Here is a 19,587-nt window from a genome sequence, read left to right on the forward strand (position 1 = left end):
TTCCAGTTCCTCCTTTTCAGGCAAAGGTGTAATTTTTCTCACTTTGGAGGTCTGGGTGATCCTGTATCCTGCCACAACTGCCAGTAAAGTCTTTCTGTGAAGTAAACACAGATTATCCCATCATTATCAGACACAGACAAGAAGGATGAGCAACCCGTTGGTTATCCCCTGCAAAGCCATGTCTAATGGCTATGTAGCTGGTCTCTGGCAAACTCAGCTGCCAGAAACACTGGCAGGTTATAAACACACTCCTGAATTCCAGGTAACAGCTCTGTGTGTTAAACAGCTCTCCCTTCATCTGCTTTTGTTTGATCTTCTGTTTTAAGAACAAGAAATGAAGTCTCAGGTACTAATCTCCTATATTGAAGGGGTGGCTCTCCTTGTATGTAGGAGAGTGGGAGAGACCAGAAGTATTACACAAGTAATTTCTCAGCTTAGGGTTGACCTAAAATTTTACCTTGCACTGAACCAGGAAACACTTTGGCTTCCAGGCAGTAAAAATGGTGATATGCCTCTTGCTGGCACGGGGAGTGAACTGCCTCATCCCTCTTCACTCTGCCATGTGAACCTGCTCAGGGTGTGGAGCCTGAAATGTGGGATGATTTGTCTGCATCCTCCTTTGCCCCTCTGTCCCCGAAGCCCCTCCAGTGTAGCCTGCTCCCCACTCCTACTCCTAATCTCCACAGTGATACCCTGGCAGCACCTACCCTTCCTATGGCAGGCTGGGACAGGACCCCAGACCCCTCAGGAGCTGGTGCTGAGGGGGATGTGCTGGGTTGGAAGCAGCCAATGCTTGCTGTCAGGGAGCTGCGGGGCCCGAGGGCACTGGGGGTACCAGGAGCAGCTGGGGCCCATTGCACTGCCCCCAGCTGGGAAACAGGGCTGTCCTGCCAGGATGGCCAGGGCAGAGCCAGCCCTGAGCCATTATGGGGGCCCCTCAGCCCCCCTCCCACTCTGGCTGCCTCTCCAGGCCATTCTGGATTCACCTCCTGCCCCTGCTGCTACTCCCCCCCATACCAGTCGCCCAGTCAGTTCCTCCAGGCCCCTCCTTAAGACTCCGCTTTGTGCCAAGGAGCTGACAGGAAAAGGGGAGGAAATGGCTGGGAAGTGTTTGTCCCCTGTGTGCTGTGCTTCCCTGCTTGATCAGCGTCCAGCCTCCACCCCAGGCCACCACCTCCCTCCCAAAATCAGGGGCATCCAAAGGGGACATCCAAAAACTAATCCCAAAGTCTCATTAGAATAACACATTTCAGTGCTGTGATCCCCTCAGACATCAGCCATCTGGGGGAGCCGCAGCACATGCTTCAGGTGGAAATGGGTGTGCAGAGGGGAACAAACCTGGCTGTGGAGGGTGTTTGGCAGAGCTGTATGCCACCCATCCTCTGTGGATGTCCATGTCCCAGATCTAGACTCTTCAGTCATTGCAATACATTCAGATTTTCCAGTGTTGCCTCGAGGTGCAGCTAGACTAACCCGGGTCTTGAAATCTTCCCGTTAACTGTGAAGTGAGTGTGTAGGACCAACAGAACTTCTCAGGGAACTATTGAAAATGAAGGTCAGGTCTTCAGCAGGTGTAAATAGTGCAGCTCTGCTGCCTGTACTAGTGTCTAAAGGTTGAGCATGCAGTCTGCACATTAAAACTGTTCTCTACAGTAAATGCACATCAGGAGCTGGCATATTACCTGTATTTTTTGACTTTGTTTCTATTCCTACCTGATTGTTTATATCTATTACGATCACAGTTTTGGCAGAGTGAATCATTTGCAATGCAAAAGGTACCAGTTCCTCCAGGAAATAATGCACTGAACAGACACACATCTTCACATACCAAAATTTTCGTCTCTACTTGCCTTTCCCTGTCCATTTTGTGACACAGCAGTGGTCACAACAGGGCCTCTCCAGGAAGAAGAGGAGTGACAGGCTGTATGTGCCCCATTGCTTGCCGATTTGTGAGGGAATTAGTAACAGAGATTCGGTGGTTCAGGAGAACAGATGCAGAGAATTGCCAAAACAGGAGAACTAATGTCAGTGAAACATCAGCAGGTACAGTTACTAACGAAGTCATTAGGCACACATTTAGACAATAGATAGTCGACTGCTAGTCCAGACAAATTCAACAGCCACAGCAGTTGCGATGTCCTGCAAGGAATTATGGAGAAAATCTTTGAAGAAATAACTAAATAACTTTCCAGAAGCTGTAAAAACAAGTTGGTGTGTCAAAGCTCAGATATAACAGTCAAGAACACTGAAAAATTATTGTGGAATAGAAACTATGCTATATTTAGTAACTAACACAGTAGTTGCTCTTGTCAACGCTTGCTTATGCCAGCAAAAAGAAGTATCAGAGGTAAAAGGCCTTATTATCTATTAGAAAGTTCATAGTCCTGTGCAACCTCATTATATAAGTTGCATGTAATCAAGGGGCAATCATGCTACCAGAAGATATACAATAAAGTAGGAACAAGTAAGTGTCTTTTACAGCTCTTCATGTGTGTCATCTTGATACTTTCTTCCCACCTATTTTTCAATCCTATTCCTTACCAGATTCCTCTACATTTTGCTATCTCATGTAAATTTGGTTCATCCGCTATATATTACATACACAAGCAGAAATATACGTTGTAATTAGCTAAAAGTTAAAAAAAACCCTTCAGAAAATCTAAATCAAAGTGCTATACATATAGATTCATGCATAATCAGGGGAAGCAGATGCACTTTGACTTCTTTTCAGGTGGTTCCCAAGATGGCTGAAGGCACACATATTGGGTGGATTCAGTGGTCTCAGAGGCACTGGTATGCAAATCTGAAGTGGGTAGGACTGTTAAATCATGTGTTTGTCCATAACTCCAAAGATCTTTTACCTAGTCCCATGGCAATGTTGTGACCTATCCTTTCTCACTGTTAATTTCCTTAAAAGTTATCAATGTCACATAGAAAGTAGAATAACTTACAAGAGTCTTGGTAACAAAACTGAGGCACAGCTAACAGTCCTTCTCTTGCAAATGAACAGAACTGCAGAGTTCATCATACTTCTCTCCCCTTTATTTTCCCAGCAGAGTCTTATTAGACAAAGAGCACGCATAAAACACAGTTCTGTACTGTATCACAATAGAAAGTAGACAGAAGTTTCAGGATAAATGTTTTACACTCTGTATTGCTCATTGCTCTGTGAGTAGCACCCACTTCATCTGAGGCAGCTGTCTGGTGTGGGATCTTGGGTCAAGAGTGAGAGATATCTTACCATGGGGTGAGCTACTCTCTGTGGATGCTTGTCTCTTTTCATGGCTACTGGAGGAGCCAGATGGTGTGTTCAAACTGGCCACCTAATTTTTGATAGGACAGATGAATCCCACCTTGGTCCCATCTGATTGCTATCACAGTCATGTTGTACTGGTCTGGAGCAATATAGGAAAAAACTGACCCAGCTAAACATACCTGCCATTGCTCCAAATGCTCTTCCACAGCAGCCTGCTTTTTCCTGCTTTTTCCCAGCAGCCTTCGTGTTCATCTGGATTCAAAGTGCCCTCCTTCTTCCTCTGAGGGACACTCAGCTGTATATCCTTCACAGTCTCCAGCAACAGTTACTGAGACAGGAGTGATCTCACTGTGGTCAGGTCCAGTCCCTTACCCTTGCAAACAGCCCTGCTGCACCTGTGTCTCCTGAGGTTGTCCTCCTTTTCAACATGCACTCATACACATAAACACACAACTTCACCAATTCCAGTAGAATGAAAAATTAAACTGATGAAAAATTAAAATTAGACTGAGTTGCTCAGTGCTACCAAAATAAATGTATCAGAACACAACTTGTGTTTCAGCTGAGCAGAAGTTTGTTTGGCACAATGAACAGAACATACTCATTTCCTCACTGCTTTTCAGTTTAGTTATTCAATCAGGAGGCACCATACAAAGAACAAAAGAACTATACAATTTCTTATTTTTGGGATTTCTATAATTAAAATCATCTAAAAATTGCATATGTTTTTCTTTACAGGCACAGCTAAAGAAAATAAAAAAGCAGAGACATAGTAATATTCATTGTTTTATTGTATCCTTTTATATCACTGACTAGAACGCCAGATTTAATAATATTGGATGCAGGTATAAAAATAATCCAATCCTTAAAAATTATATTTTGCTACTACAGTACTGTATAATTAGTGGCGGCTGAAAATATGATACAACTTTAAATAATACTGGTTTGGAAAACATCCTCAGAACTCCAGCGACTTGGAAGCAAACATTCAGAGATAAAGGGAAGGAAATGGAGCAATGTCAAGAACATAAAGCAGGTTTACATTCAGAAGAACAAACAAATGCTGAAAATTTACCTTTTGAAACAGAGGTGACAAAAGCTGAGCTTTACTACTGCAATTCTGAAAGCTGCTCAAACAAACCATTATGCTTTTACACAAGTTTGATCTTCTGATAGGAGAAGGTCCTGCAGAATTTAACAGGGTTTAAAGCAAATGACTGAGTTAAACAGAATTTCCTTTAAAACTAGTAAGTATTTATTCCGTTGTTTTGTTTTTTATAGTAAACCCATCCTAGGAGATTTTATTGGAGACCTTTTTTGTCAGGTGAATTCTAGGGCACTGCACAAGAGAAGTGATCAGTGATAAGTGTTTACTGTATTCCACAGGACTTTTCCATATAGGATTTTGCAGACCTGGGGGCTGCCTGCTGCAGTCATTAAGCCAAGCAAGCCTCCCATTCCTTCTAGCATTTTACCAGAATAAAGACTTAGCATTTACATACCACTTTTGAGAAACATCAGCCCCTGTCTCTAGGTGTTCCCTCAACAAGGATATTATGCACATGCAATACAGACTAGACGCAGAAGAGGTGTCATCCCACACCTCACAGTACTGATGCCACATTTCTGTAAATCAGGTGTATTCCTTTTTTTTATTTATTTCTTACCCCTTCATGAATATCTCTCCTGCTTTTGAATTTCAGCAATTCAAGGGAATGAACAATTAGATACACATTGAAAAGGTCCCAAACTCTTATGAGCACATAGCACATACCCCTTCTGAAACTAGGAGATCTTGCTTCATTTCTAAAGAGACAAGTAAGAGTGAACTGAAGAGTAGTTGTTACGTGTGACTGCAGGAAACATCTCTACATCCCTAGAAGATCTTACATGATAGGGAACAGGTTGGCTGACCAGTAAAACAAATACACAGAATTCACACTCACTTTCTTCTTGGGAAGGTGTTTCAGATCTTTAACCCGTTTTGTTCAATCTCACATAATACAGGTCTTGCTACAGCAGTAAGTATACTTTAAAAAAAAATAGATACAACATGGAAAGGCAGCAACAGTATTACAAAAATAGGCACCCAGGTGACTCTGGTGGTGGAATAATTCAGGACTAAAAAAAAACTTTAATACAGTCCATGGGAGAGTTACCCCAGTCATTATCATGGATGCTGGATTATATCCTTTGCGTGTAAAGAAGAAAAAACATTAGTCGGCATAGGAAGAGCATTTAACTAAAATGCATCTGTTCTTGTTAATTTAAGGGTGAAAACTGAAGATTAAAGATTACTATGGGGGAATGAAAAGTTCAGCTGGACTTGGAATGGATAGGGCCATTGACCAGCATCAGGGACAAGTCTCAGCACTTGGTGTATCTGCAGCAATGTCCAAACTCACTTTAGGGCTCACTGAGGTCCCAGCAAATAACCTTTACAAGTATTGGCACAAACAATTTCACAATGACCAACACCTCTCTCTAACGGTAATTTATTGCTATTTTAAAAATCCTTTTACTATCACTCAGTTTGGAGGCAGATACTGATTCACGAGAGGTGACTCAGTGACTACTATGACAGTAGGACTTACAAGAAGTGCTGTAATAGCAGTGAGATTCATTGCTGCTGTGAAACCTAATGCTTTAAATGTGGAGGTAAAAGGGCATACATGTGTCCTGTTTTTATCACAGATAGCCCAATTCAGTGCTGTGAGGTTTCAACAGCATGAAAAGAGATCCTGATTTTCCCAGTGCAGGTTGGAGGGCTGGCCAGGGAAAAGCAGCGGTGCATGGGAAGGACACAGGAAGGCTGTGTGTTAGAACTGCCTTTTGAATGATCCCTCAAATATGCATTTTGCTGATCTGTTCACTGCAACTGCCTCTCCTATGCTGACTGCCAGGGGTATTTCTATGGGCGAGGGGCTTTTGTCAGTACAATTGGCAGAGCACTGTAGCAGCAAATGCATGCCTGTCACAACTTTTCCTATCAAGCAACAGAGCTAGCATTTTTTCCAAAATTAATTAAAAATACACCCCCACAACTGCCCATGGGCCCTTGCTGACTGCTCCCCTAGCTTTCCACAGCAGACAAGAGCAATAGCAGATTTATGTGCAGTGCTGGTGTAGTTTTTCTTCCTTTCCCCTCATCTGGCTGAACCACTTGCATCCTCCTTACAAAAAACATGCCAGTTCACTCTTATCCTCTTGGATAGTGGAGAGCAATTCCCCTTGGCAAAACCACCCAGTGTGCTCAAAATTTGCAATTTGGTGTAGCCAGTAATCTAAACAGTCTGAGAAATGAGCTGCATTTATTTAGACATCCTATGGGGAGTTAGGTAGTGAATAGAGAAGGACCCATATTTGAAAGTGGACTTGATGACACATAGACACCCTTCTTATACCCAACAGGAGCAACAAGTCCTACTCCACTGCCAGAGGCTGCTTAGTCTATGGCAGACAGGCAGAGAGGATCCCAATGGCAGCTTTAAACAGGGGCAAGTTGCACTGAAACAGGTCACATCCCTGCTGTGGCTGAGTGAGTCCACGCTGGGGTGTCGCAGTAAACAACTGCAGTAAAATAACCACTATAAACTGTGACAAAACACAGGGCCCTGCACATACTCCTTCTGTCCCAGCAGAGCTGGGAGTGAGTGGCACTTGGCTGAAGACAGAAGCACCACAGCACAGGTTGCAGCTGGGCTGGTAGAGACCCAGAGGCTGAATCACCCCAGGCTGCATCTGTCACCTTCACAAAAACTTCCTGGATCACTTTGTGGGAAAGCACCTGCACTCATCTTGGTGCTGGCTCCTCCTGCCTAAACTCTCTCTTGCCTGCTGAGCAGGACCTCATAGGACACCCAGAGAAGGTGTGGCAGATCAGGAGAGACCCTTTCCCTCCCCTGCGGATGACGCATTGGCTCTGTGATTCCTTTCTTAACAAAGTTAAACAGAAGGTCAGGCTGAAATGGATAACTCCTCATAAGAAATGCCCCAATGTTTACCTTCTTTGGCAGAGAGAAAATTTCAGTGCAATAACATTCTCTACTTTGGGACCAAGTTTTGTAGTCCTCACTCAGAAAATCCTGCTGCATTTACTGAGATCCCTTCTCCTCAGATGAGGCTTTAAGAAGAATTTGAAGATCATTAAGAAATTAAAATTAATTACTTACAAACTTTTGTGTGCTCTCAGTTGGATATAGTCCTATCTCAATTTCACTCAAATCCCTTGCAATTTACAATGTCCTGTGAGATACAGACCAGGAGTTTTGTTCACAGACTCCATGTTACTCTTTGCATAGAAGGACTGATCTGCAACTGTAAATTGGTATTTCCTACTTTGAACTTGACACACACGAGTGCATGACCCAGCCTTTGAACTAATCAAGCAATTAAATATCCTTTCCTCTTAGCATTTGCCTAACTGCTTCCCAATCTGAGGAATTGCTGGCATGTGGTCAAATCATAGGATTCCCATCATTGCTGGGACACACTTCCTTTTTGACAAGCTGCTTTAGTAAACAGGGGCAAAGTCCAGTGCTCATCTATATGCTTTGGATTTAGATTTAGCATGATTCCCAGCTTCCCCTTTTCTTTTTTAACAGAGACAAAACCCTCCTCCATACCATGGGAAAGGCAGTCCTTTCTGTCCTGGGCACTCTCAAAAACAGAGGCAACTCCCCCACACAGAAATTACCCTGCCAACCTTCTCTTTGAAGGATCCCACAGCACAGCAGAGTCAAGTCCTTAGTTCTCATCAGCCAATGGATCCTGTGCAATTAAGAGATCAGCTGCTAAAGAAAGGGACAAGAACATCATTCATGGACTGGAAACACTGATAAATGTGGCAGGGAACAGCTAGTTCCTGTGCTTTACCTGTTACATTATTTTGGATACTGTAATTAAAGCTTTCCTCAAATATAGCTCCCTGGGCAGCAATACTTCCCATAAGCATCCATTCCTTTCCTTCCTACATTTCAGATAAGCTGTGTACTACCAGCTGCAAGGCTGATTATGGATCAGACAGGCTTGAAGTTGCATGCATTGTCACCATAAGTTCATGTAAGTGCAAAGGATACTGCCCTAGGCAGCTCTGCTTTTCTGAAAGCCCACACTGCTGTTTCTACATAGTAGATAAAAGGCATTAAAAGACTGCATTTGTGTGCTATGGTTGGTGCACCAAACTGTGTCTTCTCAAGCACACTTGTGGTGCCTTTCCTGTCTTGCAGTTTTGAGAAAACAAAAGCAACTTGAGCAGGGACCAGAAACCTCTCAGCCAACACAGCTAATAACTGACTGGTGCTATCTCCCCTTCCTCTGAGTACCTGGTACTCACTTTTGATAGGGAACACAACAGCCTTTGAAGTGCTGGGAAAGGATCTGGGAACTCACACCATCTGTAGGATGCACGTACCTGCTCCCTGACAGAAAGCTCCTCATCACCCCAGGTTTGCCTCCAGTGAGTGACCACACAACACATGAGCATCTGAACTGCTGCTCTTACTTGGGGTTAGGCACTTTGGGGGACACATCCTGTGATCCTTAGTGCTTCAGTGAGCTGAGCTATCTTACAGACTTAATTGTAGGCACTGTGTCTCTTAAAGCATGGTGGGGGAGAAGGGAATATCAGCTTATGTACACACTACAGAGATGGTGGGCTAATGGCTAAGGAACTGTGCAATTTGTTATCCTCATACAAGCAGCCACCTTGAATTAAAAGCATAGTCACATTCAAGAGAAGGACTGAATGTATCTGGACCCTGTATCTGGACAGGATTTGGATCACTCAGATTAACAGTGCAGTAAAGATAAGCGGTAAATACACTTCATTATATTTCCTGCATGTGGGTCGGGGCAATCCCAAGCACAGATGCGGAGAATGGACTGAAAGCAGCCCTGAGGAGAAGGGCTTGGGGTGTTGGTTGATGAGAAATTCAGTGTGACCCAGCAATGTGTGCTCACAGCCCAGAAGTTGTGTCCTGGGCTGGAACAAAAGCAGTGTGGGCAGCAGGTCAAGGGAGGTGATTCTCTCCCTCTGCTCTTGTGAGACCCCACCTGGAGTGCTCCTTTCAGCTCTGAGGGGCTGAAACATAAGAACGAGTGAGTCCAGAGGAGGCCATGAAGATGCTCAGAGGGCTGAAGCCCCTCTCCTACAAAGACAGTCTGAGAGAGTCGGGGCTGTTCAGTCTGGATAAGAGAAAGCTCTGGAGAGAGACGGAAAGAGAAAGCTTTCAGAGTAGCCTTCCAGTACCTAAAGGAGGGCTATAGGAAAGTCAGAGGGACTTTTCACAGGAATATGTAGTGATAGGACAAGGGGGAATGATTTTAAATTGAAGAAGGTAGATTTACATTAGACATAAGGAAGAAATTCTCCACTATGGGAGTGGTGAGGTACTGGAACAGGTTGCCCAGAGAAGTTACCCTGTCCCTGCAAGTGTTCAAGGCCTGCCTGGGTGGGGCTTTGAGCAACCTGGTCCCTTACAACCCAAGCTATTCTAGGGTTAGTAAGATCTCTCTAAGTACACAGTTCAGGTCAGAATACACTCCATGAGCTTTCAGTCTGATGTCTGTTCAGACTTTTGCTAATATGACTTAACATACCTGGGTGAGTAAACCTGCCTGGTCTGAGTCACTCGAAACTAGGATGTAAGAAAGAAAAACACTTCAACATAAGTGATCTTAGCTATTCTAGGAGTGCAAGCATCATGTTTTTTCTCTGTTAAATGCAACTGCCTGCAGTGAGTCTTATTTTCCAATGTCCTGAAAGCCTCCACAGCTCCTACAGAAGGCAAGGTGGACTGTGGAGATTATAAAATGCAATGTTTCATCTTCAGTGCCCAGAATTCAGGTTCATCTGCCAGCCAAGGCTGCAGCATTACTGATCTTTCACAGATTCCTCCTAAAGAGCATGCTGAATGCACAGGTCATCTTTTTCTTCCCTGTGAGCAATTATTCAATATTATATTGCTGTTTCTACAGGCATTTAAATCCCTGCAGGGATACAGAACCCCAAAGGATCCTATACGGAAGTGCCGTGATGATGTGCAGTGGCATCACTTCTGAACAACATTGGTTGACAAAACAACAATATACTTGGACTCTTCCCTATATATAGAAGATTTTCAAAGCAGTACATAGGAACAAATGTCTTTTTTCAGTCAAAATTGCAGTGGTATGACTAACCTTCCCACACTCCTTGGAGACAATCAACCCATGAATTCAGCCAATATTGCCAGACACTGGGCTTCAGCAAGGACCCAGCCACCTGGAGAGCTTCTACCGGTAAAAAGGTGAGGGCCAAAAGTTGAGCCAGCTTCCCTGTTGTGCACAAAGCAGATAGCAATGCAGCAATGTAAAAGGGAGTGGACAAACTTGCCCTACCAAACACAGTTGCACAGTGAATCTTTGCATGAAGGCTGGCTAAGAAGGCAAGCACAGTCAACAGTGAACGAGATCTGTAAACAAAACACTCCCTAGTGGTATTCAATGCAGAGTGCTGGGCACAGTTCATCTGCCCATACTGATCCATGCTTGCCGTGTAGCTCAAAGAGTGAAGATGCAGCATAGGACGAATATGGAGTACATGTGTTAGCTTCCATCTGGGTCTTTTAGGGATGTGCACCTTGAGCCATTCCCTCCTCTTCCTCCTCCTTCTCTCTGCTGCTCAGCAAGTGTAACAATACCTCAGGGCAGCAATGCTCGGCATGAAGTTCAAAGTCCTTCCTGTTAAATGGGAAGAGTAAGATCGATGTGGCCTGAATTATCCAGGAGACAGATTGTACCTGGGGAACAAGGGCCACAAAACTGTGTCCATCTTCCACTCCCTCTCCACTCTCTGCTAAAAATAGTCTCTTCTTCTGGTTTCATCACTAATGAAGGATGGATTGTATTGTCCAGGGTAGATGCATGAATGTCGAGATCCAGGCAAACCAGTGTAGGGAGGATAAAGTCCGTTTCTTTCCAGTTCAGGATTTCTCAGTCCAGTTGGCTGTATTAGCAAAAAAAAAAATTAAATAAAAAGGGTCTTATTCTCACACTCAAATCCTCCTTCAGGCACAGCTTTACCACCTTTCTCAGCAGTTATTTCAGTAGCTAGAAGGAACAACATGATTGCTTATGATTTCTATTACCTATAGTCATTTTTAGTGTGGGAGTTACGTATTGCCTGAAGGGATTATTCTGATGAAATCTTGATTTCGACATCTGGCCAACGAGCAGACTTGAAGTTTACCTGACTCCACCAAGTGCAGTTTAAGTACATAGTTAATTTTTAATCCAAAAGAATTCTACCGATGAGCTCAGGAATTGAAACCACTCTCACAAAAAGAATATTGTCCCAGAGCCATCCTTAAAGGAAACAATTCCAGAAAATCAAAGCTAGTGTCCTGCTCTGAGTATTACCTAGGAGCACTTCTCTCCCCATCAATGATAGATACCTCCTCTCCCAACACAGGCCCTCAAATTATATATCAAATACAAAGTGATCTGACTTTCCTTTCTCTTTCTTTCTCTTAATTAAGGCAATCCCCTGGGGACACTTGGCTGAGGAATGCTGATGTCTACGACCAAGATTGTACAGTCCTTTCACCCAGTGAATAACAACAAGCCACTTGGTTTGATCTGTTACAGAGCAGATCCATGCAAAGCCCTCATCACCCACTGCTTGCTAAAAAGTTCCCCTTTCTAGTTGTCAGCATAATAAGGGTATAAAAAATAGTTTAGAAAATTCATTTTCATTTCCAAATATTTCATTCTTAGTGGATTATTTTCTTTCATGCTGCACAACCCAGTAAACTTGCTTACTGCAAAACTTAAAATACAAGCCAGAAAAAAAAGTAATGTTTCTCTTCTCTGCTCTGGAAAGCAGGGAGTCCAGAATGTGTGATGTGGGTGAAATCCTGTGACCTTCACTCTCAGGAGTAACCCACACACACTTTAAGTACATGTAGCTGTAGATAAGTGACAGATGACACACCAGCATCACAGCTCTGGATACAAACATTAGCAGATGGTACCAACCATAACAGCAAGTCCTATGTTTGTTCCTTTCTGTGCCCTACACAGCCTATTGCTCCTTGTTCCCTCAGAGCTGAAGGGATGCTCTTTTTGTACCCTGGAGAGGGAAGGAGTAGAAGAACAGAGGGGTCCTCAGTGACCAGTATCTTCCCATTTTGGGGTGAAGTTCCCTCGACAGGGGTCTCAACCTTCCGCATCATGAGTGAGGGTGGACAGGACAAAAACTACCTACAGTGAATCCTACCAGTCTATCCAAAACCCTTAACTGTCCTTCTCTCTAGGATTGGGCTTTTTGGGCATTCTAACAACATGTTCCTGGAAATTTCTCTATTATTCTTCCTAATGACATCTCTTTGTGATATTCAGCACAGATAATAGTTAGAGCCCATAGGACTCCTGATGCCTTGCTGTCTATGGAAGACATTTGCTTTGCCCTTTTATCTTGCAGGAAAGGGATCTGTACTTTCAAAAATAAAGGAATATCTCTTTCCTGTATCAGGCAGAAAGAGTTAATAGTTAAGCTATGGATAGATACCGAATAATACACATCTGTCATCTGCAACAGGTTCTTGGTGCTTCCATTCTCCTGCATCTCGATGGTCTCTCTGCCCCACTCCTGTGCCCGGGGATTCTTCGGATATTCAGCATAAGGTGACATCTGGAAATCCCCACTCTTGAAAATCAGTTTACTTATGTCATTTTTATTCTTCCTGTTTATAAAAGAATGAGGGAAAGTGAAAACATAAAACTTATCCCGCTATCTTGTATGCACTTCTGACATGATCTCAGGAGAGATCACCACTTCATATTATGAAATTTGACTGGGAACAAAAGTCACCTCAGAAGGACTACAGTCCAATCTTCTGCTCTGAAGCCAAGTCAGATATGAAATCAGACCATGATACTCAGAGCACTATGTAGTAGGATTTGAAATCTCCAAAGACAGAGATGGGATTCTCTCTGAGTGACCTGTTCCATTGCCTTACTGTCCTCTTAGTGAAAGAATTTTCCCCTACATTCAGTTTGAACCTCTCCTGTTCCAGCTTATGCCCCTTGTCTCTTAAAAAAGCATGTGGTCATCTGAGTCAATGAAAAAATCCTCAATTTTCTTGAGGAAGAAGAATGTATGGGAGGCCTCATGCTATTTAAGTCTCCAAGTGATTAACTATAGGCACTTCTAGACACTATGTTAATTCCTAAGAAAGAAGACTTGCAAGGACCCTGTCTGAATGACACCAAATGCCCCTACATGAGTACCATGTTGTGTGAGTGGACTTCGGTGACACTTCCAGTTCAAAGCAGAGTACCCTCCAGGAAGCCACATAAGCTGCCAAAGGCCAGGACTCATTAGAAGGTCAGTCCACCCCTGCAGAGATCTGCACTCTGGGGTCTGGAGTTGTACTGGCCATCTCACCTCCTGGCTGAGGCTTGCTGGTCCCCCTGGCTCAAAACACAGGGTAACAGGGGCACACCACTGTGCCAACCAAACCACTGCCCCATCTATATTACCAATAAATCCAGCTGCCAACTTTATCAGAGAGCTTTGAAATCCTAGATTTGGGGACTGGAATGGCGGGGAGAGGGTGTTACTGCAAGGCATCCCTTTTCAGAATACATAAATCATGAAGCAGAGCTTCCTCAGCAAGCATATCTTGCCTCCAAACTGAAGCTGCCTGCTGGTACTGGAACTATGTATGTGTGCGTGTGTGTGTGTCTGAGAGGGAGAGACACACAGAGTAAGAACACATGCAGGATTTGTCCATGAAGGAAAATGAAAATAGCCATAAATACACACAAACAGCACTTGAAAAATGGCAAGTATAACCTCCCCTGTTGCCTAAACCTCCCTTTCCTCTTAGGTTGCATTTTTGGAGTCTGCTTCCTGGCTTCAGAGCCTTAAAGCTCTGAGTGCAAAGGACTCCTTTGCCTCTCCATCCTTGCAGGACATGATTTCCAGGTGTATCATTAAGGGACAAGCAGTTCAGTTGTTTAGCCTAGCTGCTGGAAAAAAAGAAGATACGCCCCAAATGAAAGCACAATGTGATACCTCAGAATCTCTGATTAACCCACTTGCTTAGCTATCCTATGCTTTCACCTATGTTTTGGTCCTTCAGAGTTCACACATGAAGCAGTAAGTGTGGTGTAATCCACTGAGAGGACACCATGGATGAGCCAGGCCTGGTGGTGGTACCTACCGGCAGCAGGTGACGATCAGTGCTATGCCCATGATAAGCAGAAGTCCCCCTCCTGCAGCCGCAATCACCACGGTGATGAGCTGATACGCTGCAGACAGGAAAGACAGAGACTCACTTAGAAACAGTGGTGTGGTTTTGAAACACTAAAGTCAGCATATCCACAGTCCTCATGCAAAGGGATTAACTGTTTATTTCCTATCTTCCCTCCCTCTGCAATTTCAAGGGAAATAGATGGTGTTGGGGATCTCCTGACAAAGGAAGAACAAGTTTTTGTTTCCCTAGGGTATGGATTCCCTTCACTGATAGATCAGAATAATTCAAATTATATTTCATGGATTCACTTTGGAATATCTTGCTTCAAGACTGCCCACTATCTGTGCCCACTATACTCATGACAGAGTATCCAGGGAAAGGAGATCTCCTTTCCTTAAGACATAGCATTAAGACAGCTTTGTTAAATAAGGTTGACAAAATTTGTTTCAACAGAAAATGAAGAAACAAAAAACACTGACAAAAGCAGTGTGTACCTACAGCATTTTAGACATAGTCATTTGCAATTATTTATTTCAAATCTCCCATTTCTGACACCATGGAAAATAAAGAAAATTTGTTACTCACGGTTTCCACAGTTGAATCCACCTAAGCCAAATGGGCAGCTGAGAACAGAAAACAACAGGGAGTTTCAGCTGCTTAGTTGTGCTGACAGGTCACCAAAGCAAGGACGGTGGGGTAGGAGGAGGGCAGAACAGTCACCATACCTCACACAGGTCTCATTTTCCAGCTTATATCCATCTTCACAGGCTAAAAACAGAGAGAAGGGTCATGAGCACCACGTAGTGGTGCAGGGAGGCATTTCCCATCACTGCTTCCCACGGCAGCCCCACCCCAACCACCCTTGGGGCCCGGCAGCAGCACGGCTGCACAGCAGGAATGCGATGCACTTTGATGGGATGCAGTATGTCCTCTGCAAAATACCGTGCACTTAAATTCACCTCCTGCTGGCTTTGACAGGACCATTTCAGGGCTTCCAGGCAGAGCCAGCTTGGAGTCTGGCACAGGGTGGGCAGCTGGTAATGTAATTCCCAGCAGAACTTCTTCTTGCCCAAGTGAAAACTCACTGCACACTTGCACTGCTTCCCACAAAACAGCAGTGTAAAAAATCTGCAAGTGCCTCCAGCTTCTGTTTTGAAACCTCATTTGAACAGCGCTGCTTTAGCATTGGTGCACGTTATTAATTACTTTTAAATGTTAGTATTGCTACAAAAAGTTGTGCAAATACAGTTATGGTAACCCAAAGTGGTATGATAATGTTTTTTTCTTGCGTCACTTTCTTTTCTGATCTTTCAAATTTGCAGCAAAATAAAATTTTGAGATATCACATTTTACTGTACAATAGAAATTAAATTTCTTAGGTCTAAATAACCCAGAAAACTGCTACATGCAAAATGTTGATGGAAAACTGAAACCATTGCTTCAAAATAAAATAAATTCTGTGTTTATGGACAGCTATCCCATCACCTGAATTATCTGAGGAAATTATACTACCCTTCTGATGAACAGGAAAGGAGATGATACATTGGACACACAAATATAAGATTCAAACTACTGATGAGATCACTGCTTTTCTCAGCAATAATGCTGCCAGAGGTCTTGCAGATCTGCTGCCTGAGCAGAGGCAGTGAAGGTGGTCTCTCAAAGACCTGAGCAGGAGTGACACAGAGTTGCTTTGGGCAGAGGGACAACCCAAGGCCAGCACATGCAGCAGCCCCTGGGGGTCTCCAAGACATCACCCAGAGGTCTGGGAAACCCCTGCATCACACTCCACAGGGAATTGTTAAGTGAAAAAAAAAGTGTTCATGGATTTTTTTCACCCTCAAACACTATGTGCTTAAAACAGGTGAGGCAGCAGCTCTCAAGCCCTACTCCCTCTGCCTTGCTCTCTAACTGTGGGGATAACCCATAGCCAAAAGCTCTGGCACTGTCTAACACCAGCAAGCAGAGAGAAGAGGAGGCTTCCAGCAGAGGTCCCAGCTAAGCTGCAGCAAAGCCCTCACCCCCTCCTGTGCTGCTCCCAGCACGCTGGATGCCTTTTCCTGCTGGAACAGCCAGCGATTGTATTGTCAAAAACCCAAAGTGCGGGAGGGGAGGAAAGAAGACGGACAAATGTTGTCTATTAAAATGGGTTGGTAAAATCATCGTAAACCAAGAAAAAACTAGCATTCTGGCTGGATTCAGAAGTTTATGGCTCTTCCAGTACCAATAACAAATGATACTGATGCCCGCAGTGAGCATGTGACTGTGACCTCCCCGTTGTAATACAGGTCACAGAACTTCCCTGAATTTAATTCCAGTTTCAAATCAAGAAGGTGAATTGGAGCTACATTTCAGAGAAACAGCCAAGACTGATTTTAATATTTTCAGTGACAGACAATCAACCACAACCTTGGGTTCAGATGCTCACAAAGTTAATTTCCCCATCCATTAAAAACATTCACCTTCTTTCTGGTCTGAATTATCCCAGTGTCAAATTCCAGACTTTGGATGTTTACTTACTAGATTGGAAAAGGTTATATGTTCCCATTTCTCCTCCTCACCATCAAATAACTCCTTTACCTTAAATAAAGCCAAGGGCACTGAGATCTTTGAGTCTCCCTAATTATTGCAGCTTTTCTCCGAACGGTTCTCTTTGATCCTCTTGATTTCGTTTCCCAGAAATAGATGTCAGAAGCCCAGGGATAACAAAATTTCCCATCTTCTGCCTGCTCATAACGCCTAAATGCACCCTGGTGTCATATTACCCTTGGAAGCCAGAGCTGGGAATCTCTTTTTTACCTGCCGGACCCCCTTCGCAGCTCTGCCCAAGTCTCGGCTTTCCAGGAGATACAACACACAGTGTGCCTGGCACTCTGCTCTTGGATGCTTGGCCTTGCTTGTGGCCATATTGAAAAACTGTTTGCCTATATACCATTTATGAAGCATCCATGTCACTTAACCATTTTCCCTGCAGGATGTGTGGACAGATGAGTTCATGCACTCACATCATGAACATTGCATCTGCAGACACAGACTTGCAGCCACTGATACCAACAATGATGGGGTGATGATGTCTATGATACCTGGTCTTGCACACTTTTCTTTGCCCCTATATAGCCCCGCTACTCCTTCACTACCTCCCTCATTACATTTATTTTGCCATAGTTGGGGACAGGTAGGGTGAAGTTCATTACACAGCCCCCCTGCTGCATCTCATTGTGACACTTTTTGTACTGGATATATTTTTCTCCCTCTAAGATGGTTTATTTGAAGTGAAGGAAGAGACCAGAGGTAACTGGGCAAGACTTAAGAGCCTCAGTCAAGAAACAGCAGGGCAAGGGCAGTAAATCCCAAAGGATCCTTGTTGGGCTCATTCATAACATTGAGGCATTAGCAAAAGATGACTGGATGGATTACTCCTTTCACTTGCTAACAAAAGCAGACTGGAAACATTACAGAGTGAATGTTCTACCAAAATGAACTACAAGATTGGGCAATAAAAAAATCTGCAGTGGAAGGGAGGGAACTCACTGGAGTTGCTTTCTTTAATGAGCACAGCAGCCCCACATATCCCAGCTCATTGCTGGAGTGTTGGGAAGGCCTGCGGGAGTGGGCAGGCAGATGCTGGAGTCCACCCTAACCTCAGCCCTAGCCCAGTAACGTGTGTGGGGCACATACACCTTGAGCATTCTCAAAGCTGGAGTTGTGCCTTGAGCAGGAGCAGCCTTGGGACCTCACTGGCACACCCTTCTCGGGCCAGGAGGATATAGGAGCAGTAAAGAGGAAAAGCAAGATCCTGAATATTCATTTCTCTCTCTTACTTAAAAACTTGGTGCTTATGTCTTTTCCTTTCCTCACCCTGCCTTTTCCTGCCACTTTGCTTTCTCCTTTGGCATCTTTCCTGCTCCTTTGAACATGTCCCCAGGAGACCTTGTGCTGTCACACTCACTTGGCAAGCTTTCAAACATTAGCAGGGAACAGAGGAAAGGCCTAATTGTAAGGGGCCAACCAAAGCTATCGAGTTGTGCTCTTCAGGATGCCTTTGCCTTCCCAAAAGACTCTCAGAGGTCTCTTTGGAAACCTGATTTGCTGCTCCTTGCTTCATTCCAGAAACACTCTGTATTAGTAAAAATAGCATGTCCTTGAAAAGTTGGCACATTGGGTTTGTTGCTCTGTTACTGAAATAGCCCTGAAGACACTAAAAGGTTGAAAACCACCAATGACCCAGAGACAACTGAACTGCACATCAAGAGGTACCCTGGCCAACATGTTGAAACTGCTGTGACTCAAGGGACTCAACCCTTCCTTGGTCCAGGAGATGCTTTTTCAACCAGAGGACAGATGCTGCAAAGCAGGACAGAATAAAACCTGGGGGTTGGGGCAGCCAATTCCCCAAGCCCCAGCAGCTCTCCCAGCCACACTTGCCTTCCCACGGGGGAGACCGGACAGGGCAGCACAATAGCCACTTCCCTCTTTGCAAATGCTATATTTGGAGCTACTGCACTGCATTTTCATGACCCACAATGAGGGTCGGATGCTCATGAGACCTCAGTTCCTGTTTAGGCACTGGAAGGGCAGAGATTTTCAAAGAGGCTAGCATATTGTATGCTATATTCATCAGCAAAATAGCCCTAAATATCAAATGAGGGCCATAGCTTGACTTCTGAAAAAGCCTTTAAAAACCCCAACCTCCTGGCTTACCCAGATGGGAACAAGTGATACCGAAAATCTGGTATCTTGTCGGAGTGTGGTACCATGCAGTTGGTACTATCCTCATGCACTACAACCTAAATCCCACATCAAACTTATCACTCAGACACTATGAAGCTGCTCAATAAGCTGTTTCCTACTGACAGCAGTGAGCTGAAGCTGGAACTGAGGCCTCACTGTGTGCAGGTAGGGTTTTTATATTTTCCACGGAAAACAAGATCCATAAGTAGGGAGTAACCACATGTACAAGATGTTAAATCTCTTAGCCCTCTGCAACCATCGCATCCAAGTGCCTCGCAGCCTTTTGGGTATTTATCTTCACAACACTGCTTGGCAAGAGATATGAACAAGACAAATAGAGTAACTTTCCCTGTGTCC

General features: G+C 44.1%; 1 protein-coding gene across 3 annotated transcripts in view; it reads right to left on the reverse strand.

The window, feature by feature from the left end:
* Positions 1–4,029: 4,029 nt before the first annotated feature.
* Positions 4,030–19,587, reverse strand: part of HEG1 (heart development protein with EGF like domains 1) — a 55,278-nt gene continuing 39,720 nt past the window's right edge. For all 3 annotated transcript variants that reach the window (XM_027637070.1, XM_027637069.1, XM_027637068.1), the window contains exons 19-23: positions 15,225–15,267; positions 15,085–15,122; positions 14,467–14,554; positions 12,807–12,981; positions 4,030–11,243 (exon numbers count right to left, since the gene is read on the reverse strand). In XM_027637070.1, the coding sequence (XP_027492871.1) occupies positions 11,094–11,243; positions 12,807–12,981; positions 14,467–14,554; positions 15,085–15,122; positions 15,225–15,267 (494 nt within the window). In that variant the 3' untranslated portion in view covers positions 4,030–11,093. The remainder of the gene's footprint in view (positions 11,244–12,806; positions 12,982–14,466; positions 14,555–15,084; positions 15,123–15,224; positions 15,268–19,587) is intronic.

Source organism: Corapipo altera, unplaced genomic scaffold, assembly GCF_003945725.1.
Source record: "Corapipo altera isolate COAL_440 unplaced genomic scaffold, ASM394572v1 45, whole genome shotgun sequence".
Classification (NCBI taxonomy): Eukaryota; Metazoa; Chordata; class Aves; order Passeriformes; family Pipridae; genus Corapipo; species Corapipo altera.